The 27,911-nt window shown below is 39.0% G+C and overlaps 1 protein-coding gene and 1 pseudogene across 2 annotated transcripts; both read left to right on the top strand.

Annotated features, from left to right (window-relative positions):
- Positions 1-3,387: 3,387 nt before the first annotated feature.
- On the top strand, positions 3,388-10,320 carry LOC143536463 (GDSL esterase/lipase At5g45670-like; annotated as a pseudogene). The gene is made up of 5 exons (XR_013135893.1): positions 3,388-3,738; positions 8,883-9,007; positions 9,107-9,352; positions 9,551-9,806; positions 9,891-10,320. The product of XR_013135893.1 is annotated as a GDSL esterase/lipase At5g45670-like (transcript).
- Positions 10,321-19,076: 8,756 nt separating this feature from the next.
- LOC143536464 (GDSL esterase/lipase At1g29670-like) lies at positions 19,077-26,075 on the top strand. The gene is made up of 5 exons (XM_077030446.1): positions 19,077-19,399; positions 19,767-19,891; positions 19,999-20,244; positions 25,301-25,556; positions 25,639-26,075. Exons 1-5 carry the CDS (start codon positions 19,147-19,149, stop codon positions 25,860-25,862), a joined length of 1,104 nt encoding a protein of 367 aa, XP_076886561.1. The 5' UTR covers positions 19,077-19,146; the 3' UTR covers positions 25,863-26,075.
- The last annotated feature ends 1,836 nt before the right edge of the window (positions 26,076-27,911 follow it).

Raw genomic sequence — 27,911 nt, 5'->3', positions numbered from 1 at the left:
CTAATCTCTGTTGTTTAAATTGGTGTAATTTTAATTTGGTTTGTTAATTTTCCTCTATTATGATGGTGTGTAAACTTACATATACCTTAAGCTAGATCTTTAAATAAAATAATATCTATGTCGTTAAAAACGAGTACATAATTGGCATACACACTAAAAACTTCATTTAAAAACAAAATATTAGGATTATGTCTTACCCGTAAAAAAAAGAATAAAAAAAACAAAATAACAGATTTCATGTTGGGTAAGGAGTTTTCTCATATTTAATCGATTTTTTCTAAAGGATGAAGAAGATGCGGTGCGTCAATGGTCCGTTGAAAAAAAAAACATTGTTCATATATCTACACACAAACAAAAGGGTTAGTGGTCCCCTAAAAAAACAAGACATTTAAACATTTGAATGGAAAGAGGACTTGAGTTAAGTCTTGTAACGAAAAAGGAATAAAATAAATAAAAAGTATATATATCTAAGCAAAGAAAGTTGTTTATCAAAATTAAATATGGCTTGCTGTGTTATAATCGTTGTTGGTTATCCATGAAGTCAAACACATTAATGTCCATTAAATGGTTGCATAGTTGAACAAGTCAATCGTAACATGTAGAAGGATAATGCAGAGCGAAATGGGCTGGATTTAGCCATAATTACAAGTCGGTGATGATGATTCGAGGTTTAACTATAGACAAAGATGGATACGAAGATTATTTGTTTGATGTTATTAATTAGCTCACAAAAATATTATATAAACTGTTTTTTTTCTAGTAAATCAGATTAAATTGAAGATAATTTATTAATGTTTTATAATAGTGCTAGTTCAACCAATTTTAATTCGTGATGCTTGTCCGATATTACTGGGAGAGCCGAAAGATTAACTGAAAAAAAGGAATAAGTAAAGGTTTTTAGATATCCGTTGGTGATCTATCAGAAATCATCGACCAGTTTCCATCAAATTTTCTAGAGTCTCCTCAGATTTTCAAGTTCACTATCCTCGATTTCTCTATAATGGATGTGTTTGTCGGTGTCACCTGATGATTTTGTACATATGTGGTCATGGATTCTTCGCATGCGATGCTGGCATTGCCATTTAGGCACTTCAATGTATGATCTCCAAATATTTGGGCCCATAAGGTACCTTAAAAGGTTGATTAATGTTGTAGTGGGTGATTTTAGAATATTTTCGATCTACAAGTGCCTTAAAATGGTTTCCACTTATATACTCGAATGATGTATATGAAAACTAATGGTGCATATCAATGTAATTATTAAGATGATACATGTACATTTTATGTCATGAAAGATGATATGTAGGCATTATAATTGTAAAACTTATGCTATAATGACTCGTTTTCTTAAGGACCAATTTAAAATTGTTATGTATTAGCTTATAAATAAAGAGAATATAGTGAACTTATTAAATTAAATGTGAATTCGAATGATAAAAATTTGGAATTATTCGCCTTCAATTCTGCCACCACTTTACTACTAGAATGTGCCCTTGAGGGATACATATGTCCTTTAATATAATCTTAGAGGCGCAAATACTTCCTTTCTATATACTCATTTGCATGTAGAAGTGACGTACACACATTAATAATATTTGAAAAAATTCCAGAAATATTCATTTTAACCTCATCATTTCTTAGAATGTCCACATAATTTAAGAATCTCTAAAATATTCACTAGTGTTTGGATGGCCCTCACTATCTTGAACAATAAACGGCCAATCCTCACCATTTTTTTTAAAAATAGCATTGTCATAACCATCTTGAACAATAAATGGTCGGTTCTCAAACAATAAACGATTGTCCTTAAGTACAGTTTCGTGTAAATCCCGTCAGACCTCTCTATTTCTTTACCTTCTTCGCAAACTTCCAGAAAATGAGAGGTCCTACTGGAAAATCATCCTTGGTCAAATGAGGGGTCTCAAAATATTTAAATATAAGAATTAGTTTTTCTTCTTCTTCTTCTTCTTCTTCTTCTTCTTCTTCTTCTTCTTCTTTTTTTTTTTTTTTTTTAATAAATTGCAGATGGGTAGTGGAGAATACATTGTTAGTTTTTACGTTCTGTTTAGGGTTTGCTGGAAATTACTATGTCTCGTCTGATTCTCCCCTACTCATGTCGGCCGGAGTACATAACCGCAACCACTAACCACCACCATTGTTAAATTTGTAGCCTCTTATACATGTACCATCAACACTGTGCTAGCTCCCGACACTTTTTTAAAAACATTTTTTTTAAATGGTCAGACCGAATGAATAGCTGACCAGGGGCGGATCCATATAAGAAATGGGTGGTTCCTCGGAACCACCTAAGTTTCAAAATAATAGTGTATTTTTATATAGAAAAAATTAGAGAAACCACCTTATAAATTAGGAACCACTCTATTTACATTACAAGTGCTGGTGTAGCCGCTGAGCAGTTGGTTTTATTAACTTAAGGTCACGTGTTTGATTCCAGTTCCAGACCCTTTTTTGGATGTTTTTTTTTCTAGTTCAGCCTTATGCTCTTATATCAATTTAGGGTATTATAGAACACACATTACATAATTACAATGCCTCTCTGACTCTCTCCGCTCTTCAAACACATACACGCGGCTACCATACCACCGTCGTTTTCCAACCTCTGTCGCCGCCTGCTGCTTTTCCGAGCGATCACCCACCTCCTACTTTCTAATGTTCCTCGAAGTTCGAAACCTCCCACTTTGAAGGTAAATTCACATTCATTTGTTAAATATTAATTGTTTTTGATGTTGTTGATTGTTAAATTTTAGTTTTAATTTGTTAGTTTTTTAATTCGTAAAGACTATTGTATTTATATTATGTGTTTTTTAAAATCTAATGACGTTGTCTCTTTTATTATTTTATCGTATTTTTATGATGTAATGAATTTTGCCCGAACTATCGAACCGACCCAAACCTCAAACCGACCTGGAATTTCTTATACCCGAGTCTATGAAACTGAAGCATCTAAACGTAGTATACCACCTGAAAAAAATTTCTGGATTCGTCACTGTAGCTGACGAATGACTTGATTTATTGGTTTACATAAACATTATTACAAAGTGGAAGGTCCAAATAGAGAGTTTAGAAAATTTCATATTTTGACCATTTCAATAAAGAAAACTTGATTAATCTACATTTCAGATCTTCTCTAGATAATATCATATTGAGTAAAGCTCACGAGACACTGGGACTGTCAGGAAGAGACACTAGTACTCCCAGAAAAAAATATGCTTACTGTTGAAACATACACAATTCCGCGTGAATTTAATGCATACTGCCAACTTCCCAACCATAAAACTTCAAATGGGCAAATAGTCATCTGCCACTTGATCTCTCCATCATAAACACACCATAACACACACAACACATGTAATTTTGTGTGTATATATACACCAACCAAGACATGAGATATCAATATCATCCCAAACTTTAGCTATTGATAACCCCTCTTGCTTGCATTCACTTTTGCAACATTTGTAGAAATGACAAGTGTGCAAAAAAGATGGCCAGGTGTGCATGTAATATCAATAATCATTACACTAACAATGGTTTCTTTTGAGGTTAATGCTGACCCTCAAGTTCCATGTTACTTTATTTTTGGCGATTCTTTGGTCGATAATGGGAACAATAATGGTATCGCATCACTGGCAAAAGCTAATTACCTGCCATACGGTATTGATTTCCCGAATGGCCCGACAAGAAGGTTTAGCAATGGCAAAACAGTTGTTGATACTGTTGGTAAGTTTTGTAAAGAAATGGTTGTAGTGAAGTAATGTTTATTACTTGAAGGTGTGAGAAATACATAAACAACTACATCTATTTATACACAAATAAACCCTAGCTATCAACCCATAAAAGGCCCATGGGCTTAGCCAACTATATGGGCTAAAACCCTAACTAAAAATACAACTAACACTCCTCCTCAAGTTGGAGCATAGATGTTAATCATGCCCAACTTGTTACAAATAAAGTCTATCTGAGCTTTCCGGAGCGGTTTAGTTAGAATGTCTGCTAGCTGAAAATTTGTCTTCACATGAACTGGTTGAATGGAAGGAGGATCAGTTTGTATGCCTACTACTCGATCTCTGATAAGGTGGAAGTCGACCTCAATATGTTTTGTCCTCTCATGAAATACTTGATTCTTGGCTATGTGAATGGCTGACTGACTATCACAGTATAACCTCATCAAGTCATTAGAAACAACCCCGAGCTCTCTAAGAAGACGACGAACCCATGTCATCTCTGATGTTACATCTGCCATGGCTCTATACTCCGATTCGGCACTCGACCGGGAAACCGTGTGTTGCTTCTTACTCTTCCATGATACAAGATTTCCTCCAACAAACACACAATATCCGGTGGTAGATCGTCGAGACATCGGACAACCTGCCCAATCTACATCTGAGAACCCTGATATCCGACCATCTCCTTCTTTCGTGAAGGCACCTACACGACAATGACCCTGATCGGAGTATAATATACCCAAGCCAGGTGAGGTCTTAAGATATCTTAAGACACGAAGGGCAGCATCCCAGTGACCGATGTATGGTGTAGCCATAAATTGGCTCAGAACACTGACAGTAAAGGAGATATCCGGTCGTGTGATGGTTAAATAATTAAGTTTACCAACCAGCCGTCTGTATCGCTCAGGATCTTTCATTGGATCTCCTTCCTTTGGGAGGAGTTTCTTTGTAGGAAGCATTGGGGTATCAACAGGTTTACAACCCAGTAAGCCACATTCAGTTAACATATCAAGAACATACTTTCGTTGGGAGAGAAGTATTCCTTGTGGAGAGCGGGATACTTCTATGCCAAGGAAATACCTCAATCGACCTAAGTCGCTGACCTGAAACTGAGACTGAAGAAACTGCTTGTGTTCGGTAATCCCGACCTCGTCATCACCTGTGATTATAATGTCATCCACATAAACAACTACGATAATCATCTTTCCTTTCTGGTGTCTAAAGAAGACAGAGTGATCGTAGGCACTCCGAGTCATCCCAAACTATCCCATAACACTAGAGAATCGACCAAACCATGCCCTGGGAGACTGTTTAAGACCATATAGAGAACAACGTAGTCTACAAACTTTCGAGGCCTCCTCCTCAACAACAAACCCTGGGGGCTGCTCCATATATACCTCCTCATCAAGAATACCATTAAGAAAGGCGTTCTTGACATCAAGCTGGTGGAGCGGCCAATGATTAATGGCAGCAAGAGCGATACAAATACGAACAGATGGCATTTTAGCAACCGGAGAGAAAGTCTCATCGTAATCAATGCCATATGCCTCAGAATACCCTTTTGCAACCAACCGAACCTTTAAGCGGTGTAAGGAGCCATCCGGGTGTAGTTTAACCGTAAACACCCAACGACAACCAACAATACGCTTCCCTTTAGGAAGTGTTTCAAGATCCCATGTATGATTGGACTTTAGAGCCCCAATTTCATCTTCCATAGCCTGTCTCCATCCTGGGTGAGCGAGAGCGCTCGTCACATTTTTGGGAATCGGGTAGGAATCAAGGGTAGTGGTGTACGCATGAGATTCAGGAGATAGGTGGGTGTAGGCAACATAGTCCTGAATTGGGTAACGAGTACATGTCCGGGGTTCATTGCGAAAGGAAATAGGTATATCGGGAAGTGGGGCACAAGGAGGATCATAAACGGGTGTATCAGAGGTTGTTGGATCGGGTAAGGATGTAAGTGAGAGGTGTGGATTGCTCAGATGTAGGCGGAGTATCAGAGGGTATTTCGGGGTCGTGGCCAGGGTGTGAATCAAGAGTCGCTGATGTTTGACCCCTACCTCGCCTAGCATATGTGAAAAGCAGTGGCGGAGATTCTGTCGGTGGGTCAGAATCAGTAGAGATTGGATCGGTAGAAGGAATTGACACAGGAATGGTGGGGATGAAGGGAGATGTGGGTATATCGAGGTCAGGAAATGGGTCAGAAACAGGAGTGGAACACTCAGGAAAGTAAGGACATGGCTCATTAAAAGTGACATCGACACTAGTAAAGTATCGGTGAAGAGATGGGCTATAGCACCGATACCCTTTTTGAACCTGTGAGTAACCAACAAAGATACAACGAAGGGCTCGGGGATCAAGTTTGATTGTTTTCGGACAATGGTCATGAACATAGGCAACACAACCAAAGACTTTAGGTGCGAGAGGAAAAGGAGTACCGGTGGGACATAGTACAGAAAACAGTATTTTACCATGAAGAACGGGTGTGGGCATACGGTTAATCAGATATGCAGCTGTGAGAACGGCATCTCCCCAAAAACGATGAGGGACACGTGATTGGATCATAAGTGTGCGAGCAACATCCAATAGGTGACGATTTTTGCGTTCGGACACACCATTTTGTTGAGATGCATATGCACATGATGATTCATGAATAATGCCGTTGTTTTTTAAGTATGAAGAAAAGTCGGTGGAAAAATATTCCTTAGCATTATCGGATCGGAAAGTTTTAATGGTGGTGTTAAATTGGTTTTGAACATAAGCATTAAATTCTTGAAATATGGAAAAAATTTCACTACGAGATTTCATCAAATAAATCCAAGTAGTGCGAGAATACTCATCAATAAAGCTAACAAAATATTCAAAACCCAAAGTAGATTTGGTAGGGCAAGGCCCCCATACATCAGAATGCAAAAGTTCAAAACAAAAACTGACTCGATTAGACACTCTAGGGGGATAGGGACGCCTGGTATGTTTACCAAGTTGACACGACTCACAATGAACATTAAAAGACGAAAGTGGTAAATCTGGACGCATTTGCCTCATAACCGTTGTAGAGGGATGACCTAACCGACAGTGGTCCTCCTTGACTGAAGCAGTTGCTGTAGAACATGTAGGACCTGACGAGAAGATTAAGCGGTAAGGCCTCCAGATTCAAAACCTGTGCCAATCAGACGGTTCGTCCCTAGTTCCTGAAAGATACAGTGAGTAAGATAAAACTTAGCAGGGCAATTGTGTTGTTTAGTAAGTTGGCTTACCGAACAAAGGTTATCGGGAAATTTAGGAACATATAGAATAGACGAGAGGTTTAAGTTGGATGAGGTGTTAATGGATCCAACCCCCAATACAGGATAGGAAGACCCATCAGCCAGTCGAACAGGTTGGTGGGAGACTTTATTAAGGTTGGACAGAATACCCGAGTTCCCAGTCATGCGATGAGTGCCACCCGAATCAATAATCGAAGATGAAGAAGGACTAGGAAGCGTACCTGAATCGGCCGTATTGGCACATGGAGCAGGAACAGGAGCAGGAGTCTGAGAGGCTAGAAGTTGCTGGAGACGATAATAGTCTTCTTCGCTAACTGTGTAGGTGGGAGTGGCGGTTGGACCTGAAGTCTCACCAGCGGCAGCCAAACGAGATTTGGGATGAGGAGGTGGCTGACTTCCAGGAGGGCGGTTCGGGTAGTCCCATTTCGTATGACCTGGTTCCTTGCAATAGTGACAAACAAGACCACCGCCCCGTCCAATACCCTTTTTGTGGGTCATATGAGAACCTCGACCAGTAGATGTATACATAGCCGATGTATCAGTAGGAGGTAGAGTTGCACTAGGACCATACATTTCTCGTAACAGGTGAAAGGTTGATGCAACTGAAGATGTAGCAGCGAAGTTGCTCAACAGTAGGGGTCGGGCGCTTAAATACTTAGGTGATATCTCGGCAATGAAGGTCATGACATCCATCTTGACGTTTCGCTCCTCCTGAATCTTCAAATCAGTAGTGGGTAGAAACATAGTGCGAAGCTCATCTCGGAGTTTGCAAAATCGTGTGAAATAGTCGGTAAATGTAAAATCACCTTGCTCGGCCCGACCATAGGCTTGAACCACAGAATAAGCATGAGAGATAGACTCCTTAGCCGAAAAGGATGAAGAGAGGTGATCCCACATTTCCTTTACGGTGGAAAAGTTTTGAGCAATAGTAAGGATTTGTGTATCTATAGCATTCCATAGGGCCATTAAGATTCCACTATCATCAATTTTCCATTCTTTGGTAATCGGGTCCGTGGGTGGTTTAGTGAGATGATCGTCTTTGTCCATACTTTCAAGACCCTTTTGGACAAAGAGACTTCACGAACCCCAATTTTTTGAGTCAAGTTTGATCGGAATGCGAAGAACAGCTGATTAATTAATAATACCTGGAGCAATCTGATTTTCTGAAGCCTTTTTATCAGCCATTGGATTTGAAAGTTTCTTATCCGAACGAATACACACGCGAACTGAGACTGAAAACTTAAAAGATCCCGAATTGAAAAACTAACAACACAGGGTGGCGCGGAAGCAAAAAATAAGTAACCTGGAAAAAATACGGCGGCCGGAAGATGGTGCACCCGTCGTCACGCGGCGGCGCGTGGGTGGCAGTGGCGGTCTTCAGGTGGCGCGTGGGGGCGCGTGCGGCGGCGGATCGGCGTCGGATTTTCAGGGTTTGCTAATCGGAGGGTGGTGGTGACAGTGGGAGAGGCGGTGACGACAGAATATATCTCGAAAAAGGATTACGAGATCTGGACAGGAGGTAGACGGGTTCGGTTTCAGATCTAGGGCCGGCTGGTTCGGTTCAGATTAAGTGGCGGCTAGGGTTTGGATCGAGAGCCGTAGCTTTGATACCATGTAAAGAAATGGTTGTAGTGAAGTAATGTTTATTACTTGAAGGTGTGAGAAATACATAAACAACTACATCTATTTATACACAAATAAACCCTAGCTATCAACCCATAAAAGACCCATGGGCTTTAGCCAACTATATGGGCTAACTAAATACAACTAACACGTTTCATCACTTTACTTTGTTACTTATATAGTCATACACATACATTTTTAATATGATCATGTATAAATCTTACAAAGCTACATATTTCTTCATCTGTAGCTGAGCTTCTGGGATTCGACGCTTATATTCCACCGTATGCAAATGCTGGGGGCCGCGCGATACTTAATGGCGTAAATTACGCCTCAGCAGCAGCAGGAATCAGAGATGAAACAGGACAACAATTGGTACATTTTATCTAAAGTTCTAAAATTATATTGCTGGAACATTTATAAACTTTTCTTAACACAACTAAATGCGCTAATAATTCATTCATCGATTTATAGGGTGCAAGAATTAGCTTTGGTGGGCAAGTGAATAACTATAAAAATACTGTGTCACAAGTGGTGAATATACTGAGAGACCAAGATTCGGCAGCGAATTATCTTAGACAATGTATATACTCAGTCGGATTGGGAAGCAACGATTACCTTAATAACTATTTCATGCCTAATTACTACCGAACTAGCAGTCAGTATACACCGGAGCAGTATGCTTCAGTTCTCATTCAACAATATTCTGAGCTAATACGAGTAAGTAATAGAATTATTATTTCAACTGGTGTAACTGGATTACAAGATAATAAGATAATGATAAAAGTTCAATAACTATCCTAATATTCAAATGGATGATACAATAGTAACATATAAACACTGTTAAAATAAATCAAATAACTATAATAACATTTTGTTTTCAAGAATAACAAGATATATCAATTTTGGTGCTATCAGGAATTGTATAACTATGGAGCAAGGAAACTTGTGTTGAATGGCATTGGACAGATAGGGTGTAGTCCAAACGCGTTGGCCTAAAACAGCGCCGACGGATCTACATGTGATGAGAAAATAAACTCTGCCAACAAACTGTTCAGCAACGAGCTAATATCTCTTGTCAATAACTTCAACAGAGATCTGCCCGACGCAAAATTCATCTACATCAACAATTACGACATTTTCCAAGACTTGATCAATAACGCTCAATCCTGCGGTAAATATTTAGATCAAATAGTTTGTGATTCGAAGGAACAATTTTTCAAGATATTAACATTGTTCTGATCAATGAAACGTGCAGGTTTCACAGTGACAAATGCCGGATGTTGTGGAGTGGGAAAGAACAATGGGCAAATCACTTGTCTTCCTGCTCAAACACCTTGCCAAAACAGAGATGAACACCTATTTTGGGACGCTTTTCACCCTACTGAAGCCGCTAATGTAATCGTTGGTAGGAGATCTTACAATGCGCATTCATCATCTGATGCTTATCCGATGGATATCCGTCAACTGGCTCAGCTTTAAACTTACTGCGTTTCGCCATACCTACGGGTCAGAATACATGTATTTTTGAGAAGGCAAAATATTGGTTTGAGATCCCATATACCGATTACTTCACTATGTATTACATTTGCTATTGTGTTTGATAATTTGTGTCTACTGTAATTGTTTTGATAAATGTATTTATGATATTGTTAATGAAATGAAAACAACAAGTTTAAGCTTAAGTACACATTTGTTAAGCATGTAACTTAGTTTGTCAAAAACTTCCGATTGGGATTTAAAGTACATATCTTACTTTTATAGTTTCATATATATAATTTTATTAGTGAAATAAATTAAAAAATATAAAAGCTAAAAGTAAATGAATTAGTAAATTATTCTATTAACCAAGGACAAAGGAAAAGAAAAAAAAATAGAAAACATTTACATGTATGTTCGGTAAACTGCAAGACGTGTTTCGGGTAGCACCTGATACCATATATACTCGTCGATCTCCTACCCACGGAATTTTTAAAAACTGATACCATGCCCAGTACTCCCATACCTGAATACCCATCCCATTATTTTGTTATCGGGTCTATTTGTCAGGTACGGGTTCATTTATCATCTCTATTTTAGGCTTCATACACATCACACGCGCGTGGTTTTCTGAGCACTATTTGGCTCTTGAGGGTCCCACAATGTGTTAAATAGGTTATATTTATCTATAACACACTTAGTCATAACAAATTTCGGGCCTTCCTGTCTATGTTGGTAGAGAAACTGAAGCTGACATTATGTTTTTTATGAAAACCAAAAACCAAATCACAAAAGGTATCTTCAAACACCTTGGTTTAACAAATAAGCTACATATTATCAACTAATTGCACTTTTGATAAGATACGGAAGTCAGAAAGCAAAAAACAAAAGCCGTAGGTGAAGACTCTAGAATTTAATAGGCCCGATGAAGAAACATTTTTTTCACGCATATATGGGCATCACTTCATAGCCGGAACAACAAATGTACCTCTTTTGTAATTAGCACTACACATTATGTTCTTCATATCTTGTAACAATGAAATATGGTTGCCACAACACTTTCCATTTTGTAAGTAACTAGTTTTTTACCCGGCGCAACATGTTAGTAATACTCGAATGGTGGTAAAACCTAAGTATTGTCAGCCCCAAGCATTGAGCCAGTAAGTCGTCGTGAATTGGGTCGATAAAGGTGACATGTGTTATTGTACTCGAATTAAAACCAAATGTAAAACAAAAAAAGTATAAACGTTGATGTGGACCGATAGGGTGGTGTCAATCGGTAAAACTCGAGCGCCAGTAAAATCCGATCGTTGTCGATCCGTTCACTCGGTTTTCGTTACATTCGTTACGATGACTGAACTAAAGAAATAAAAACAAACTTTTCGGACCAGTTCGGTGTCGCCAAGTAGCCTAATAAGGCACTTGCAACACCAAACTTTTAATTTGTTATATATAATAATAATACACTAGATAACATCCAGCCATTAATTATAATAATAGGTTACAGAAGAGTGGGATTCAATTCTGGCCGTCCGATAAGATTCAAGATTGAATATTGGCCGTTCGATAAGGATGTATTAAAAAGCGATTGCTTTTCATTACATGTAACTACCTCACTACACCTATTAACTACCCCAACAACCCCACTACACCTATTTACATGGGCAACCACTTACATGGGCAACCACCCACTACTAGACAAATATTTATATAAAATTTGAAGCTTTCGCATACATCAACCATTGAGCAAAAGATGGATGAAAACCAAACTGATAAACACGTCCAAGTAAGGTGCAATACATACGTAAGTTGTTTTGTCTTACCTTCATCATTTAATCATATTATTTGAAGGATGATTATGTTGTATTTTTAGTTGCAATGATAATGTACACTTTATATATTTTCTTTTGTTATGCTGTGAGAGTCTTGACCCTACAGTCCGTACAAATCACTACTTTCTCGTGAGTTCAACGACGAGGTAGTTTGCATGAAGTTCTTCTATTCGACTTTTAATGTATTTATGTCTTATTGAGTTTATGAACTTCCAACAAACAAGTTATTTATGTTGTGTAGATCTGTCGTATAGAGAAGAAAAGAAAAAGAACCGGAGCCTTTCTAGAATGAAAATGAAATGACCTTGTCAAAATCTTACGGTTAACATATTAATGTTATTGAATTATGTAGTCACATTCTCGTGTTGATATTCCCGTCCACCGGACGGAGAAAATACTAGTTGTAAATGGCTCAAGTATGTGGTTAAGTATGTAGCAACAAATAATGAACATGTTTTGCAATTATCAAAAGCTGTTGGCATTAACGTCCACAATATGTAGCAGTTAACCGTATCTCTTAAGGCGATACACCCGAACTAGATTTGTTGCGGGGGCACTTAATATTAGTTAATTATATTTTTGTTGGGTTATTATACGTTTTCTTTATATTATAGAACGTGCTATTATACTATTACTTATTATTTTTGTTTTGTAAACTTCAATAATTAACATCTATCATGCCTGGTATTATGTCGATAAAGAAGCTAAGTGATCCCTTGATGAAGAATCAGTCGTTATGTCTGGTATTCTGTCGATAAAGAAGCTAAGTGATCCCTTGATGAAGAATCAGTCGTTGATCCTGTCATGGTAATTCGTATGATAGCGTCATGCCCATCGACGATGCTATAGGTGTTGGAGAAACTAATTGGATTTATAATGTGTTCCTGAAATTTGAACACGGAATTGAAATCGCTGAAGTAAATTATTATGGCTTGGTCGGTGGAAAAAACAAGAAATATTGATCAAGGAAATAGAGTTTCATAACTTGTGGCTCCAAATTAAACCAAACAGAATGTGATGATTTTTAAGGTGGAACTCGAACGGAATGAACAAATTGTTTTTTTTAAACTTCAACTTATTATAAACTTCAAAATTCAAAAGCTATTTATAAACCTAAGAAACACAATTTGACTAGAAGTGGGAAACTAATAAAAGATAAACATAAACTTTAAATAAATAAAACTTAAAATTATAATTGATTTGATCTCCTCCTTATCTTTCTCTTGAGATCGACCTATCCACCCCTCGGTCTTATCTTTAACGAATCAGGATTATAATTATCATTCACCCCCTTAATCTTGATTCGTTCCTTTCAGATCTTCAATCCTGAGCAATTTCCTTATCTCTTTAAACTTTAACTTCGGTAACGCTTTTGTTAAAATATCCGCCTTTTGTTTTCCCCCACTACATTCTCAACTCGGATTTCACCACGCTCAATACATTCATGAATAAATGAAATCTAATGTTGATATGCTTACACCTTCCATGAAACACAAGATTCTTCATCAAATCTATGGCAGATCTATTATCCACATGTAACGTCACCACATTTTCTTCATGCCCTGTCAAGTCGCTAGATTGACAAGCTACGGTTGCTGCTGCCATGTACTCAGATTCAGATGATCACAAGGCTACGGTTTGTTGTTTTTGTGAGAGCCATGAGATCAATGCACCACCACAATAAAACACCCTTCCAGTGGTACCTCGTCCATCTGACTGATCCATACCGTAACTACTATCACAAAAACCAACCAACTCTCTACTACCACATCCATACGTTAAACCATATCCACTCGTGCCTTGTACGCATCTTAATATATACTTCAGAATTTGCATATGGGATTGTTTCGATTCTTGCATGAACCTACTAGTAACTACAACAGAGTAACTCAAATCAGGCCTCATGTGTGTTCAATACCTTAAGCTATCGATTATTCTCTGATATTCGATTGCATCAACAGGTTCTCATTCTTCATCGTTCGTCACTTGCAACCGATGTTCCATAGGAAATTGAGTCGGGTTGCACTCGCTTAAACCCGCACTCATTAAAATTTTATTAGCATAAGCTTCTTGTTTCAACTTTATCTCATGATTCTTTTGTGTTACTTCAATGCCCAAATAGTAAGAAAGCATTCTGATATCTTGCATCTCGAACTCATTCTTCATTTGACTTTTGAATTTCTCAATCTCGGCTTTTCTCGAGCCAGTCATGATAAGATCATCGACATATGCACAAACAATGAGAATGTCGGTTCTTGTATTCTGCTTGTACACCGCCGGTTCTCTCAGACATCGAATAAAATCCAAACCTTTCAACGTCTTGTCGATTTTTTCGTTCCAAGATCGTGGGGCTTGGCGAAGACCGTATAAAGCCTTGCGTAACTTAAACCAAAACGTGTTTCCCGGGAACTTCAAAACCTAGCTTGTTTCACGTGCACTTCTTCCTTCAACTCGCCATTTAAGAACGCCGATTTAACGTCAAAATGGTAAACTAACCAACCATAATCTCCTGCCATTGCTAAAATCAAACGTACGGTTTCCATTATCGTTACCGGGGAAAAAACCTCATCAAAGTCTACCCCGTGCTCTTGCAAGTACCCCTCTGCGGCGAATCTTGCTTTGTACTTTGTTATTGACCCATCTGCATCACGGTTGGTTTTAAATACCCATTTCAAACCGATCGCCTTGTGACCCACTGGTAGGATACATAAGTCCCACATATTGTTTTGTTCGATTGAGACTAATTTTGATCTCATTGCTTCTTGCCATTTTTTAGAATTATTTGCCTCTTCAAAGGTAAACAGTTATTTATCTAAGAGTGGACATTCTCCTTCACTAAACGTTACACAGTCTTCAAATCTTTTCGGAGGGACCGATTGACGACCAGTTCTTCGCAGCTCAGGTTCGGACTTTCTTTCTATTGGTCTTCATATTCAGTCACGTTAAGGTCTGTTGGGTCTTCATTTTCAACTATAATTTCTTGTTGAACTTCTTCTTGGACCGGCTCATTTATAAATTCAACCCATTCAGGTCTGGTTCCGACTCGAAACGACTTGGTATGTCAAGACCAGTCAGACTTTTGACTTTCTTTGAAATGGACATCCCGGCTCACATAAATACGGTTTTGTGCCGGGTCATACAATCTATAAGATTTTGATCCCGGTTCGGTTCCATGATGTACAACCTCCATGCTTCGGTCATTTAAATTTTGTAGGTTGACGGCGGGTATCTTCATGTACGTTAAGCAACCAAACACTCTTAAGTGTTTTATGTTGGGCTTTTGGCCCGTTAATGCTTCATACGGGGTTCCCGTCTTCAATGCTTTAGTTGGTACCCGTTTCAACAAGTAAACCGAGCGTCTCACCGTTTCTCCCCATAAATATTGTGGAAGGTCCATAGCTTTCATTAGACTTCTTGTTGCATTTAGGACCGTTCGATTTCGCCTTTCGACTACACCATTTTGTTATAGTGAGTAAGGAGCCGTAAACATTCTATTTATTCCTTCTTGATCACAATATTCGGTGAAAAGTTTGTTGGGAAACTCGTCATCTCGATCACTTCTTCGATCTTTAACTTTTAACGAATGCTCTAACTCCACTTTCTGTTTAAACTTTTTAAAAATACCCAAAGCATCATTCTTATTTTTAAACCCACATATACCCTGTATGATCATCTACACGAAGCATAAAATAATGGTTTCCTCCTAAAGTAGGAGGTGAGATTGGTCCACATAAATCGGTGTGGACCAACTCTAATGGTCTCGTGGCACGAACATGATGGTTTTAGGAAATGGATTTTTACAGTGTTTGCCTAGCATACATTCATTGCAAACATGCTCACCATACAAAGTTTGAATATCACCACGTACCATATTTTTAGACTTCATATATTTATGTTTCAAAATTAACATGACCAAGTCTAGCGTGCCAGAGCCATCCTTGGTGTTTTATTGAAGCTAAAAGACATACCAGGGTTCCAATTTTGAGCTCGATCTTGTAAAGATGGTTTGAACTTCTCAGGACTCTCATTAGCAAGCGATCTCCTTCCTCGTATAACCGCTAAGTGGTTGCTTGTTATCCAAACCTTACACCCTTCTTTGGTTAACTGACCGATGCTCAATATGTTGCTATATAAGTCGGTTAAGTGGGCTTCACATCTGGTCATGTGATTAGACGCCTCATTATCTAAATACCAAATTGAATCGCTTACCAAGTCTTTTGCATAAAATATTGGATAAACCTTCTCCGCGTTTAACATAACTTGTTCTTTATCAAATTAAACCGATGCCATCATAAGAGTTGGTGGCTTAGCTTCGGCTTGGTTCAGATTCGTTTCTTGAGTCGGTGGTCTTGGACATTCCCACACAAAGTGGCCCAAAACATTACGATTATAACAGCGAACACCGCTTTTCATCTCTACCTTGATTTCCATCTTTGCCTTGGTTGTTCGTGTTCGGTTGGTTACCGTCTTTTCGGTTATCATATTTCTGATTAAACCCACCCCATTATCTACTCTAACCAGGACCACTGCCTCTTCCACGGCCCCGTGGGTCATACATAACATAAGGAGTCACTACCCCGAACTTAATTTTTTCGGTCATGATCAGCGTTCCTTCTTTCTTGATTATCGTTTTTGCCATACAATAATTTTCCCATCTCGGCCGACGCTTCCTTGCCTTTGATTCTTTCTTCAAAAGCCTTTAACCTTGCTATACAATCTTAAAAATAAATAGTGTTAAGATCGGCCCATTGTTCGATAGTTGCAACAATAGCAATGAAACGGTCTGGGACGCTATTGAGCAGTTTTTTCACGAGTTCAGGTTATTTTATTGGACTATCCAAACTATCCAATTGCGAGGCGTATTCCGTTATCTTCCTAGAAAAGTCTTCAACTGATTATGTTTCTCCCATCTTTAATTGATTAAAATCTCGCTTTAATGATCGTAAGCGAGCTTGTTGCACACTATCAGCCCCGAGAAATCTAACCCGTAGTGATTCCCAAATCTCTTGAGCATCACGAGTTCTTGCAACTTGCATCAACACGTTTTCCGGCAATGCTTGAAAAATAATTGCCCTTACCATCTTGTTTTTTCTCTCGTCTAGGGCGTCTCCGGACACCACCTCATATAATCCTTGAGCATCAGTGATCGATTATGTAATTACAACCACATGTTGTAGTTTGTTTTTGTTAACTTCGGACATTGTAACGAAGTTGAACTTGGTTCCCTTACTTGCACAACTTGATTCACGCCCGGTACCGTGTCTCTCATAGTCACCGTGTTCGTTGATTGATCGGAAAACATGATCCATACTCCTTACGGCTGAATTGTTTCCCGTCGGTCGGATGTGGTTATTCGCCCCACACCGTTCTTGTTCTTCCCATCGATCGTAGATTTCCTAAGCTCTTGATACCAATTGTTGGAAAAATTAATTGGATTTATAATGTGTTCTTGAAACTTGAACACATAATAGAAATCGCCGGAGTAAATTATTATGGCTTGGTCGATGGAAAAAAACAAGAAATAATGATCAAGGAAATATAGTTTGATAACTTGTGGCTCCAAATCAAATCAAGCAGAATGTGATGATTTTTTAATCGGAACGCGGACGGAAGGAACAAATTGTTTTTTTTTTAACTTCAACTTATTATTAACTGAACTTCAAAACTCAAAACCTATTTATAAACCTAACAAACACAATTTAACTAGAACTGAGAACTAATAAAAGATAAACATAAACTTTAAATAAATAAAACTTAAATAATAATAGTTTTGACTTGATCTCCTTTTTATCCTTCCTTGAGATCGACCTAGCCACCCCGCGGTTTTTATCTTTAACGAATCAAGATTATAATTATCAATAAGTTGGTAATGCCTTTGTAAATTCAATACTAACATCATGTTTTTGACGGAGTTTCACTGGCCAATCGGCCATTCACCTTCACTATGGGAGTTAAGTTCAAACCAATGTGTCCGTATGTGAAATCTTTTTGTTTTGTTTTTTTTTTTCCTATTTTGTTGTGTAAGATTATGTATTTCGCAAGAGTGCCACACTTCATCCATGAAGCACAAGTACCAAGAAAATGTAGACCTGTGTTTTAATATTTTTAGCTATTTTTTGTGAGTTTTCTTCTTCAACATGTTGTTGGGTGGGTCTCCTTAATTCTTTTTAGTCTTATTAGACCACCCGTAGTCGGGCTTTATGCCAGACGTTTTGCCCTGTAACGCCGGGGGCACCCCCTCCCCCACCGTTTTGGGGTATTTTTTTGGAGCGTTTTGTGTATAACGCGAGAAATGGGTTCAAAAAAAATATATATCCGTTAAAATGCCGTTGAATAACGCGAGAAATGGACTTTATGACTACACCCTGTTTTTATAAAAAATCATAATTTTGACTGGGCGTCATATGACTCATATCGCCTGATGGTGGGGCTTTATAAGTACACATAATCTTATCTTTTTCTATATAACTTTATGTTATAATCGTTGTTGATAATCAATGAAGTCAAACGGATTAATGTCCATTAATTGGTTGCATAGTTGAACAAGTCAATTGTAACATGTATGGGCTGGATTTAGCCATAAATACAAGTCGGTGATGATGATTCGAGGTTTGACTTTTGTTAGTAAACCAAAATGGATACAAAGATTATGTGTGTGCTGTCATTTTAATATTTTTTAGCTCACGATTAATTTTAAACAAACTGTTCATCAGTAAATAATTTATTAATGGTATTTTTAGTACTGCTAGATCAACCAATTTCAAACCAATATGATGAATTTAGCTAGTATTTTCGTTTCATTTTAATAAAAAAAAATTTGATTGCTATAGAATATAATGAACCAATCAGTACTCTACAAGAAAAAGTGTAGCAGTTGTATCAATATGGTTTTCCAAATCTCTAGATAAAATCGTATTGAGTAAAGCTCCCAAAAAAAACTTGTTCTTACAGTTGAAACCCACACATTTATTCCGCGTAAATTTAATGCACCCGTCCAACTTTCCAACCGTAAAACTTAGTATGGACAAATAGTCATCTGCCACTTGATATCTCTCCATCATAAACACACAATAACACACAACACATGTGCTTTTGTGTGTATATATACACACCAACCAAGTCATTGGGATATCAATATCATCCCACACTTTTGCTATTGACAACCCCTCTTGCTTGCATTCACTTTTTGCAGCATTTGTAGAAATGACACGTGAGCAAAAAAGATGGTTTGTTGTGATAATATCAATAATCATTACACTAACAATGGTGTCTTTTGAGGTTAATGGTGCCCCTCAAGTTCCGTGTTACTTCATTTTTGGCGATTCTTTGGTCGATAACGGCAACAATAACCGTATCGTGTCATTGGCAAAAGCCAATTACTTGCCATACGGTATTGATTTTCCGAATGGCCCGACAGGAAGGTTTAGCAATGGCAAAACTGTTGTCGATACTGTTGGTAAGTTTCATCACTTTACTTTGTTACGTATAAAATCATGCATGTACATATTTATTACTCTCACACTATTTCAAATGGCCGTTATGATAGAGGTTTTTGAGAAAAAAATTCAAGTTGGACCATCTATGGTAAGAACACCCATTCATGTATTGGTCGCACGGCTATTCTGACAATATTTTTTTTCAAAGTTTGACAAAAAAAACTTTTAAACCCCCCCCCCCCCCTTTAAATTGCTAAAATTAATTGTTAACGGTCGTTTGATGGTGTGAAATTAGTACTCTTTTATATTCTACTTATAATCATGCATGTACATGTTTAACGTGCTCATATATAAGCCTTACGAAGCTACAAATTTCTTCATCTTTAGCTGAGCTTCTAGGATTCAATGGTTATATTCCACCCTATTCAAATGCTAGGGGTCGTGCGATACTTAACGGCGTAAATTATGCATCAGCAGCAGCAGGAATCAGAGACGAAACTGGACAACAATTGGTACATGTTATCTAAAGTTCTACAATTATGTTCCTGGACATTATTAACTGTTATATCTAGTTTAATTAACATCACTAAACACTAACAATGCAAGCATTGATTTATAGGGTGCACGAATTAACTTCGGTGGGCAGGTGAATAACTACAAAAATACAGTGTCACAAGTGGTGAATATACTTGGAAACCAAACGTCAGCAGCGAATTATCTTGGAAAATGTATATATTCGGTTGGATTGGGAAGCAACGATTATCTCAACAACTACTTCATGCCTACTTTCTACCGAACTAGCAGACAATATACACCGGAGCAGTATGCTTCAGTTCTCATTCAACAATATTCTCAGCTAATAAGAGTAAGTAGCTAGTATAGTTACTGTAATTCCAACCGGTAATTAGTGTAAAAGTAACATTCATACTTTCTAGGTAGTGTTTTCATATTTCGAGTACTGATAGAGGTGTAACATAATTACATGATATTTTGAATGTTTGTAAATCTTTACTAACATTCAAAATATTCAAGCTGTAGACTAAGATACAAACGGACGTAAATATTACATCAAATACTGTTAGAGTTTATAATTCAAATTGGTGTCATGGATCATGGGTCGGGTCAGTCTTTATTAAAAAGGGTCGCCGTATTGTCCAAGTTATCTAGAATGCACGTTTGTTTATTTTCAGTTTGTTTAGTTAGTGGGTAGTTGGTATTTTGAATAAGTCTAGAAGTCGTGGTCATGTAGTCCACGTAGTCCAGGTTGTTCAGTCTTTTTAGGGTTTTGAGTCTTGAGTTAGTTGTAATTTGTTTGGCTATTTAAAGCCTCTTTTGATTAATGAATTGATTACTTGACGGCATAATACAATTGTTATAATCGCTCTTGATCCATCATATGGTATCAGAGCATTAGGTTCTGAATCCGCTACATAATCAATCTCTCCAAATCTCAACAATCATCTCTTTCTCATGGCAAACCCTAATTCATCCAACCCAACAACCCCACTCCCAATCTTCAAAGGTGAGGGTTATGAATTCTGGAATATCAGAATGAAAACCCTTCTCCTCTCTGGGATTTTGTGGTTACGGGCTACAATGAAGAAGATGCTGACAGGACTCGCCTTCGTAACAACAGGCAGAAAGATGCTAGGGCTCTTAGCTTAATTCAACAAGCAGTGCATGATGAAGTTTTTCCACGAATAGCAGCAGCAACGACGGCTGCACAAGCCTGGGCTCTTCTGAAAACGGAGTACCAAGGAGATTCAAAGGTGAAGACTCTGAAGTTGCAAACTTTACGACGTGAATTTGAAACTATTCAGATGAAGGAAAATGAAACGGTGGGTGATTTCTTGTCAAAGGTCATGAAGAATGTAAACCAGAAAAGATCTCTTGGAGAAGATGTGTCAGATCAAACAATTGTGGAGAAGGTTTTAAGAAGTCTCCCACCCAAGTGGGATCATGTGGTGACTGCAATTGAGGAATCAAAAGATCTCACAACGCTGACTTTTGATCAGCTTATGGGCTCATTGCAGGCTCATGAATGTCGAGTTAACCGAGGTACAGATGTTGCTGTTGAAGAACAAGCATTCCAGGCTAGAGAAGATGAACAACCCGTTTATAGAGGTCGGGGAAGAGGCTTCCCAAGAGGGAGAGGCAGAGGGCGTGGCAGATTCTCTGCAAGAGGAAGAGGGGGTGTTCAGTGCTACAACTGTAACAAGTTTGGGCACGTGAAATCAGAATGTTGGAGTGAGCCAAGAGCGAATGCTGCTGTTAACGAGCAAGTGGAAGAGGAGGAAGATGGTCTGTTGTACATGGCCATTGCAGAAAATGAAGAACACAAGGATGATGTCTGGTTTATAGACAGCGGGTGTTCTAATCATATGACAGGACAACGTGGGTTGTTCAAAGACATAAATGAGGCCAAGAAAGTTACAGTGAAGATGGGAAACGGAACGGGTATACAAGTGGAAGGAAAAGGTATTGTGAGCCTAGAAGATAGCATGGGAAAGCACAAGACACTAAATGAGGTACAATATGTACCAGCACTTGGTTATAATCTTATAAGTGTAGGGCAACTTATGAGAGCCGGGTATGCCTTACTTTTTGATAATGGTGCATGTACTATTACTCGTTCTAGAAGTGGCAAACATGTTAGCCGAATAGAAATGGCTGAAAACAATGTATTCCCTCTACATGTTAAGAAAGGGCTAAAGCAAAAGGCACTAGCAACTGTGAACAACAATGACGATGTGTTGTGGCATCAAAGGTATGGGCATTTGTATGAAAGAGGGTTAAAGGTGCTAGTCTACAAGGCAATGGTAAAAGGGCTGCCAAGGCTGAATGCAGTGGGTGTATGTGAAGGCTGTATTTTTGGCAAACAGACAAGAAAGGCGTTTCCTCTAGGTGCATGGCGAGCAACCAAAACACTACAACTAGTTCATGCTGATCTAGTTGGACCCATGCAAACCATGTCTCTGGGGGGTAACTATTATTTTATAATGTTCACTGATGATTATACAAGAATGTCATGGGTATATTTTATGGTTAAGAAGTCTGATAGCTTTGGAAAATTTAAAATTTTCAAAGCACGTGTGGAAAATGAAACAGGAAAGAAAATTGTAACTTTAAGAACAGATCGTGGAGGAGAATTCTGTTCTAGAGCATTCACAAGTTTTTGTGAAGAGCATGGTATCCATAGGGAACTTACAGCTCCTTATACTCCCCAACAAAATGGGGTGGCTGAACGTAAAAATCGAACGGTAGTCGATATGGCTACGTGCTTTCTAAAAGGGAAAGATTTAAGCAAATGTTTCTGGGGTGAAGCTATTGCAACGGCCGCATATATCTAAGTTTGTCTCCAACAAAGGCTGTTCAAGACATGACACCGTATGAAGCATGGTATGGTGAAAAACCCTCGGTGAGTCATTTAAAAGTGTTCGGGTGCATTGCCTATGGTTTGGAACCGGCTCAACTTAGAAAAAAGTTGGATTCCAAATCTAGGAAGTGCATATTTGTTGGTTATTGCTCAAATTCAAAAGCATATAGGCTTTATGATTTTGGTACAAAAAGAATTATAACAAGTAGGGATGTCATTTTTGATGAGGGGGCAAAGTGGAAAAGTGAAGATTGTGGTACCTCAAACGGGGTTGGATATGAAGGGGGTGAATTGTTGGCCGAAGATGAAAATGTTGCTGATGTTGTCAATGAAGAAAGTGAATCAAATGGAACTTCTCAAAATGATTCACCAGTTAGTCATTCAAATTCTCCTGAAGAAGAAAGTTCATCCAGCCAAAGAACTTCTCGTGAAGGTTCTCCATGCACTCCTCCAACCAACTGTGACAATGCTGAGTCAAGCTCAGACTCAGAAAACTGAATTCTGAGGATGCGTTCACTTAATGATGTGTATGATAATACACATGCCATTGAAGATGATGCCTATGGTTCTTGTCAATTCGCACTATCATTAGTTGAACCAGAATCTCATGTTGAAGCAGCCAAGTTTAAAGAATGGAGAAAAGCAATGGAGGAGGAGTTGGCTTCTTTACATAAGCATCAAACTTGGACACTCACAACTCTTCCTCAAGGGAAGAAAGCAATTGGGCTCAAATGGGTATATAGAGTAAAGACAACAGCAGAAGGGAAAGTTCACAAGTACAAAGCACGCCTTGTTGCAAAGGGGTACGCACAAAAATACGGAATAGATTATGAAGACACCTTCTCACCGGTGGCAAGGTTCGAAACAATAAGAACAGTTTTGTCACTTGCTGCACAAAAGGGGTGGGAAGTACAACAGTTCGATGTGAAATCGGCCTTTCTTAACGGGCCATTGAAAGAAGAAGTCTTTGTTACACAGCCTCCTGGGTTCGAGAATGCAGAACAAGAAGATAAAGTCTACAAACTTCATAAAGCACTATATGGGTTGAAACAGGCTCCAAGAGCCTGGTATGAAAGAATAGACACTTATCTACAACAAAATGAATACAAAAGAAGCATAAGTGAGCCTACCGTGTATATCAAGAGAACAAGCAAAGGTGATATTATTATTGTATGCTTATATGTAGATGATATTATCTACATGAGTTCATGTGCAGATTTGATAGATGAGTTTAAAAAGAAGATGGTGAGTGAGTTTGATATGTCTGACCTTGGCTCTCTTCATTACTTTCTTGGATTAGAGGTAATCCAAAAGAGTAATGGCATCTTTATATCCCAAAAGAAGTATGCAACAGATCTTCTAAAAAGGTTTGGTGTGTGGAACTGCACAGCAACTGCAGTACCTATGAAGTTTGGGGCAAAGCTTAGTAACAATGATGAAGGTCTTCAAGCTGATACATACAAGTTCAGAAGCTTAATTGGAGGTTTAATTTACCTCACACACACTAGACCTGATCTAGCTTTTTCAGTAAGTTCAGTTTCAAGGTTTATGCAAAATCCATCTTTGTTTCATTATGGTGCGACCAAGAAAATTCTAAGGTATGTAGCAGGAACTGTTGGTCATGGTTTGTGGTATGGCAAAACAAGTAATGTGAAACTTGAAGGGTACTCGGATAGTGACTGGGCCGGATCACTTGATGATCGAAAAAGCATTTCAGCAAGTGTGTTCTCATCAGGAACGGGGGCAATCTCATGGAGTTCGAAGAAGCAACGGGTTGTGGCCTTATCCACAACCGAGGCAGAATATATTGCTTTCAATGCTGCTGCTTGTCAAGCAGTTTGGTTGAGGAAGTTAATGAAGGATATTGGGCAGGAACAAACAGAAGCAACAGTGATACATTGTGATAACATCTCAGCAGTGTTTCTCACAATGAACTCAGCTCTACACAATCGAAGTAAGCATATTGATGTTCGTTATCATTATATCAAAGATTTTTGGTTGAAGAAAAACAGGTGGAAATTAAGTCATGTTACACAGAAGATCAAGTGGCAGATGTTATGACCAAAGCTTTGGGGGTGGAACAGTTTAGTAAGCTGAGGTTGAAGTTGGGAGTAACAACAATTTGAATTAAGAGGGAGTGTTAGAGTTTATAATTCAAATTGGTGTCATGGATCATGGGTCGGGTCAGTCTTTATTAAAAAGGGTCGCCGTATTGTCCAAGTTATCTAGAATGCACGTTTGTTTATTTTCAGTTTGTTAAGTTAGTGGGTAGTTGGTATTTTGAATAAGTCTAGAAGTCGTGGTCATGTAGTCCACGTAGTCCAGGTTGTTCAGTCTTTTTAGGATTTTGAGTCTTGAGTTGGTTGTAATTTGTTTGGCTATTTAAAGCCTCTTTTGATTAATGAATTGATTACTTGACGGCAGAATACAATTGTTATAATCGCTCTTGATCCATCAAATACTAATAACTATGATAGATATAGATAATAAAATCGGCTACATTTTATTCTTTATTACTAACAAAAATGAATTTTGGTACTTTCAGGAACTGTATAACTATGGAGCAAGGAAACTCGTGTTGAATGGCATTGGGCAGATCGGGTGTAGTCCAAACGCGTTGGCTCAAAATAGTAACGATGGATCCACATGTGTCGAGAAAATCAACTCCGCGAACAAATTGTTCAACAACAAGCTTATATCTCTTGTCGATAACTTCAACAGGGACCTACCCGATGCAAAATTCATCTACATCAACAATTACGACATTTTCCAAGACTTGATCAATAATCGTCAATCCTACGGTATATATTTTGATCAACAGTTTGTGATTCAAAGGAACATTTTTCAAGATATTAACATTGTTCTGATCAATGAAATCTGCAGGTTTCACAGTGACAAATGCCGGATGTTGCGGAGTGGGGAAGAACAACGGGCAAATCACTTGTCTTCCTGCTCAAGCACGTTGCCGAAACAGAGATCAACATCTATTTTTGGACGCTTTTCACCCTACTGAAGCCGCTAATGTAATCGTTGGTAGGAGATCTTACAATGCTCAGTCATCATCTGATGCTTATCCGATGGATAACCGTCAACTGGCTCAACTTTAAACTTACTGCGTTTCGCCATACCTACGGGTCAGAACACAAGAATTTTTTGAGAAGGCCAAATATTGGTTTGAGATCTCTTATACCAACTACTTTAGTATGTATACCTTTGCAATTGTGTTTGATAATTTGTGTCTACTGTGATTGTTTTGATAAATGTATTTATGTATTATTAATGAAATGAAAACAAGAAGTTAAGTTTAAGCTTAGGCGTACGGATTCTGAAGAGGTAGGTCCCAGCAGAGCCCAGTTAGACCCGCAAGACTCATCTTGAAGAGGGACGTCTGCGCAAAGACCAACTGGTTCCGCAGGACCCACCATGCTCAGAGAGATGAAGACCTTACGCGCAGTACGCCAGCTGTTCCAGCAGGAAAAGCCTCCCAATGGTGAAGTATCCCGCCTGTTCCCGCAGCTGCGGATACAAGCCATCAGGGAAGGCTACCCGCACTAATAGTAAGGCTGCACGCACAAGGCACTAACTCTCAATAATTCAGTAATGTCACCTGAAGAAGGAATGAGCAAGGCGGGAATACTCCCGCCCAAATGAGCCAGTCCGTACGCTTTTGGAAGATCTTTTGTACTATACCTGCCAAGGTATGGACAAAATAGACAAGATCTGACCAAAGCAGCCCATCACAGGGTGACAGCTCACTGACAACAGTACGAGGAGGAGCACGCTCTAGTACAAAATGTCACTATCAGCCGCTGCCTACTCACCAACCCTCATCGTGGCACGTACATAGCCTGCAGTTGGTGGAAAAGGAATAGTACACAGCCGGCCATGTCACTATCAGCCGCTGCCTACCCACCAATCACCAGCACGGCACGTTCGTAGCCCACAGTTGGTAGAAAAGGAATATTATACAGCTGGCTGTACCTGCTTGGAAACCTACCTTCGGCTATAAATACTCCAACACCTTGGAACGGTATCATCATCTTATATCATCACATATCATCTGATATTATCTTATCTAGCTATTTCTCTTAATATACACTTATATTCAGAGTAATCTAGTCTGATTCTCACGCCGGAGGGTGGTCACAAGGAGGTACCCCCCTTCTCAGTGACGAGCTCACGGTGTCTGTTTTGCAGGTCATCAAAAGAATAACCATCTTTGCCTGACCTAACCCTCGTGGGAAACATCTACTTAACCCTAAGATTATCCGTAATCTGCCGGGGTCACTTAGTGTTTCTTCATTGGCGCCATCCGTGCATAAAAGCTAGAACTAATTTTCTCAGTTTTTTCAAAACCACTGGAAAGATGGTTAAGGTTACTCCGGTGCCAAGGCCAACGAGTGACCAAGAAACTCCGGTAACCACAACCCCAGCTACTGGGGGGAACACCGGCGAGTACACAATTTTTACGAACACTACCCCGGTTACCCAAGCCGGGGCAAGTGCAGTAAATAATCCTGCCCTGGGATTCACCGATACCCAGTTGGAGAGACAACAGACGAGGCTCCCCCGCCAAACACTTGATCAAGTTAAAGCGTGGGCGGAAGCACGTCAGAAGGAATTCCAAGCTGAGTTGGATGAACGCTTACGTTCACTCCAACAGGTTGAAGAATTCGGAAGCACTCGGCAACAGCTCAACATGAGTAATGAGTGCGAGTATGATAAAGATTGGGAAGAATCTGACAGTGACGCAAACCCGCGCCATAGGGCGAAAGGGAAGCGTAAACAAGCAGATTTCCACAGAAGAAATTTTGGAGAAACCTTTAAACCAAAAAACGCGGGTGGAAACCCACGTGACTTCTCTAAAACCTTCAGACCAACTGTTGTAAATGCGGGAACGTCCAAATTTGCAAGGGACATTGCGGAAGCAATTGCCCCGAAAAGTGCCAAACAAGTGTCCAACATAGGCACATATGATGGTATATCTGACCCAGACGATCATTTGAACAGATTTATAGCGGGGGCAACCGTCAGCAATTGGACAGAACCCACGTGGTGTTACATGTTCCAAATGACGCTTGTTGGGGCAGCCAGAGCGTGGTTCGACCATCTACCGGTCCACCACATCTACGATTGGGCAGACTTCCAGCAAAAGT

Source organism: Bidens hawaiensis, unplaced genomic scaffold, assembly GCF_021521415.1.
Source record: "Bidens hawaiensis isolate Kalapana, Puna unplaced genomic scaffold, B.hawaiensis_p1.1 tig00010809_1, whole genome shotgun sequence".
Lineage (NCBI taxonomy): Eukaryota > Viridiplantae > Streptophyta > Magnoliopsida > Asterales > Asteraceae > Bidens > Bidens hawaiensis.
This window is presented reverse-complemented; position numbering and strand designations above follow the sequence as displayed.

What these genes read in the sequence shown, in the direction of transcription:
- LOC143536464 (XM_077030446.1), top strand. Translation starts at nt 19,147, where the DNA reads ATGACACGTGAGCAAAAAAGATGGTTTGTTGTGATAATATCAATAATC. An exon ending in AACTGTTGTCGATACTGTTG is followed by an intron (nt 19,400 to 19,766) that starts GTAAGTTTCATC and finishes CTTCATCTTTAG; the next exon opens with CTGAGCTTCTAGGATTCAAT. An exon ending in ACGAAACTGGACAACAATTG is followed by an intron (nt 19,892 to 19,998) that starts GTACATGTTATC and finishes ATTGATTTATAG; the next exon opens with GGTGCACGAATTAACTTCGG.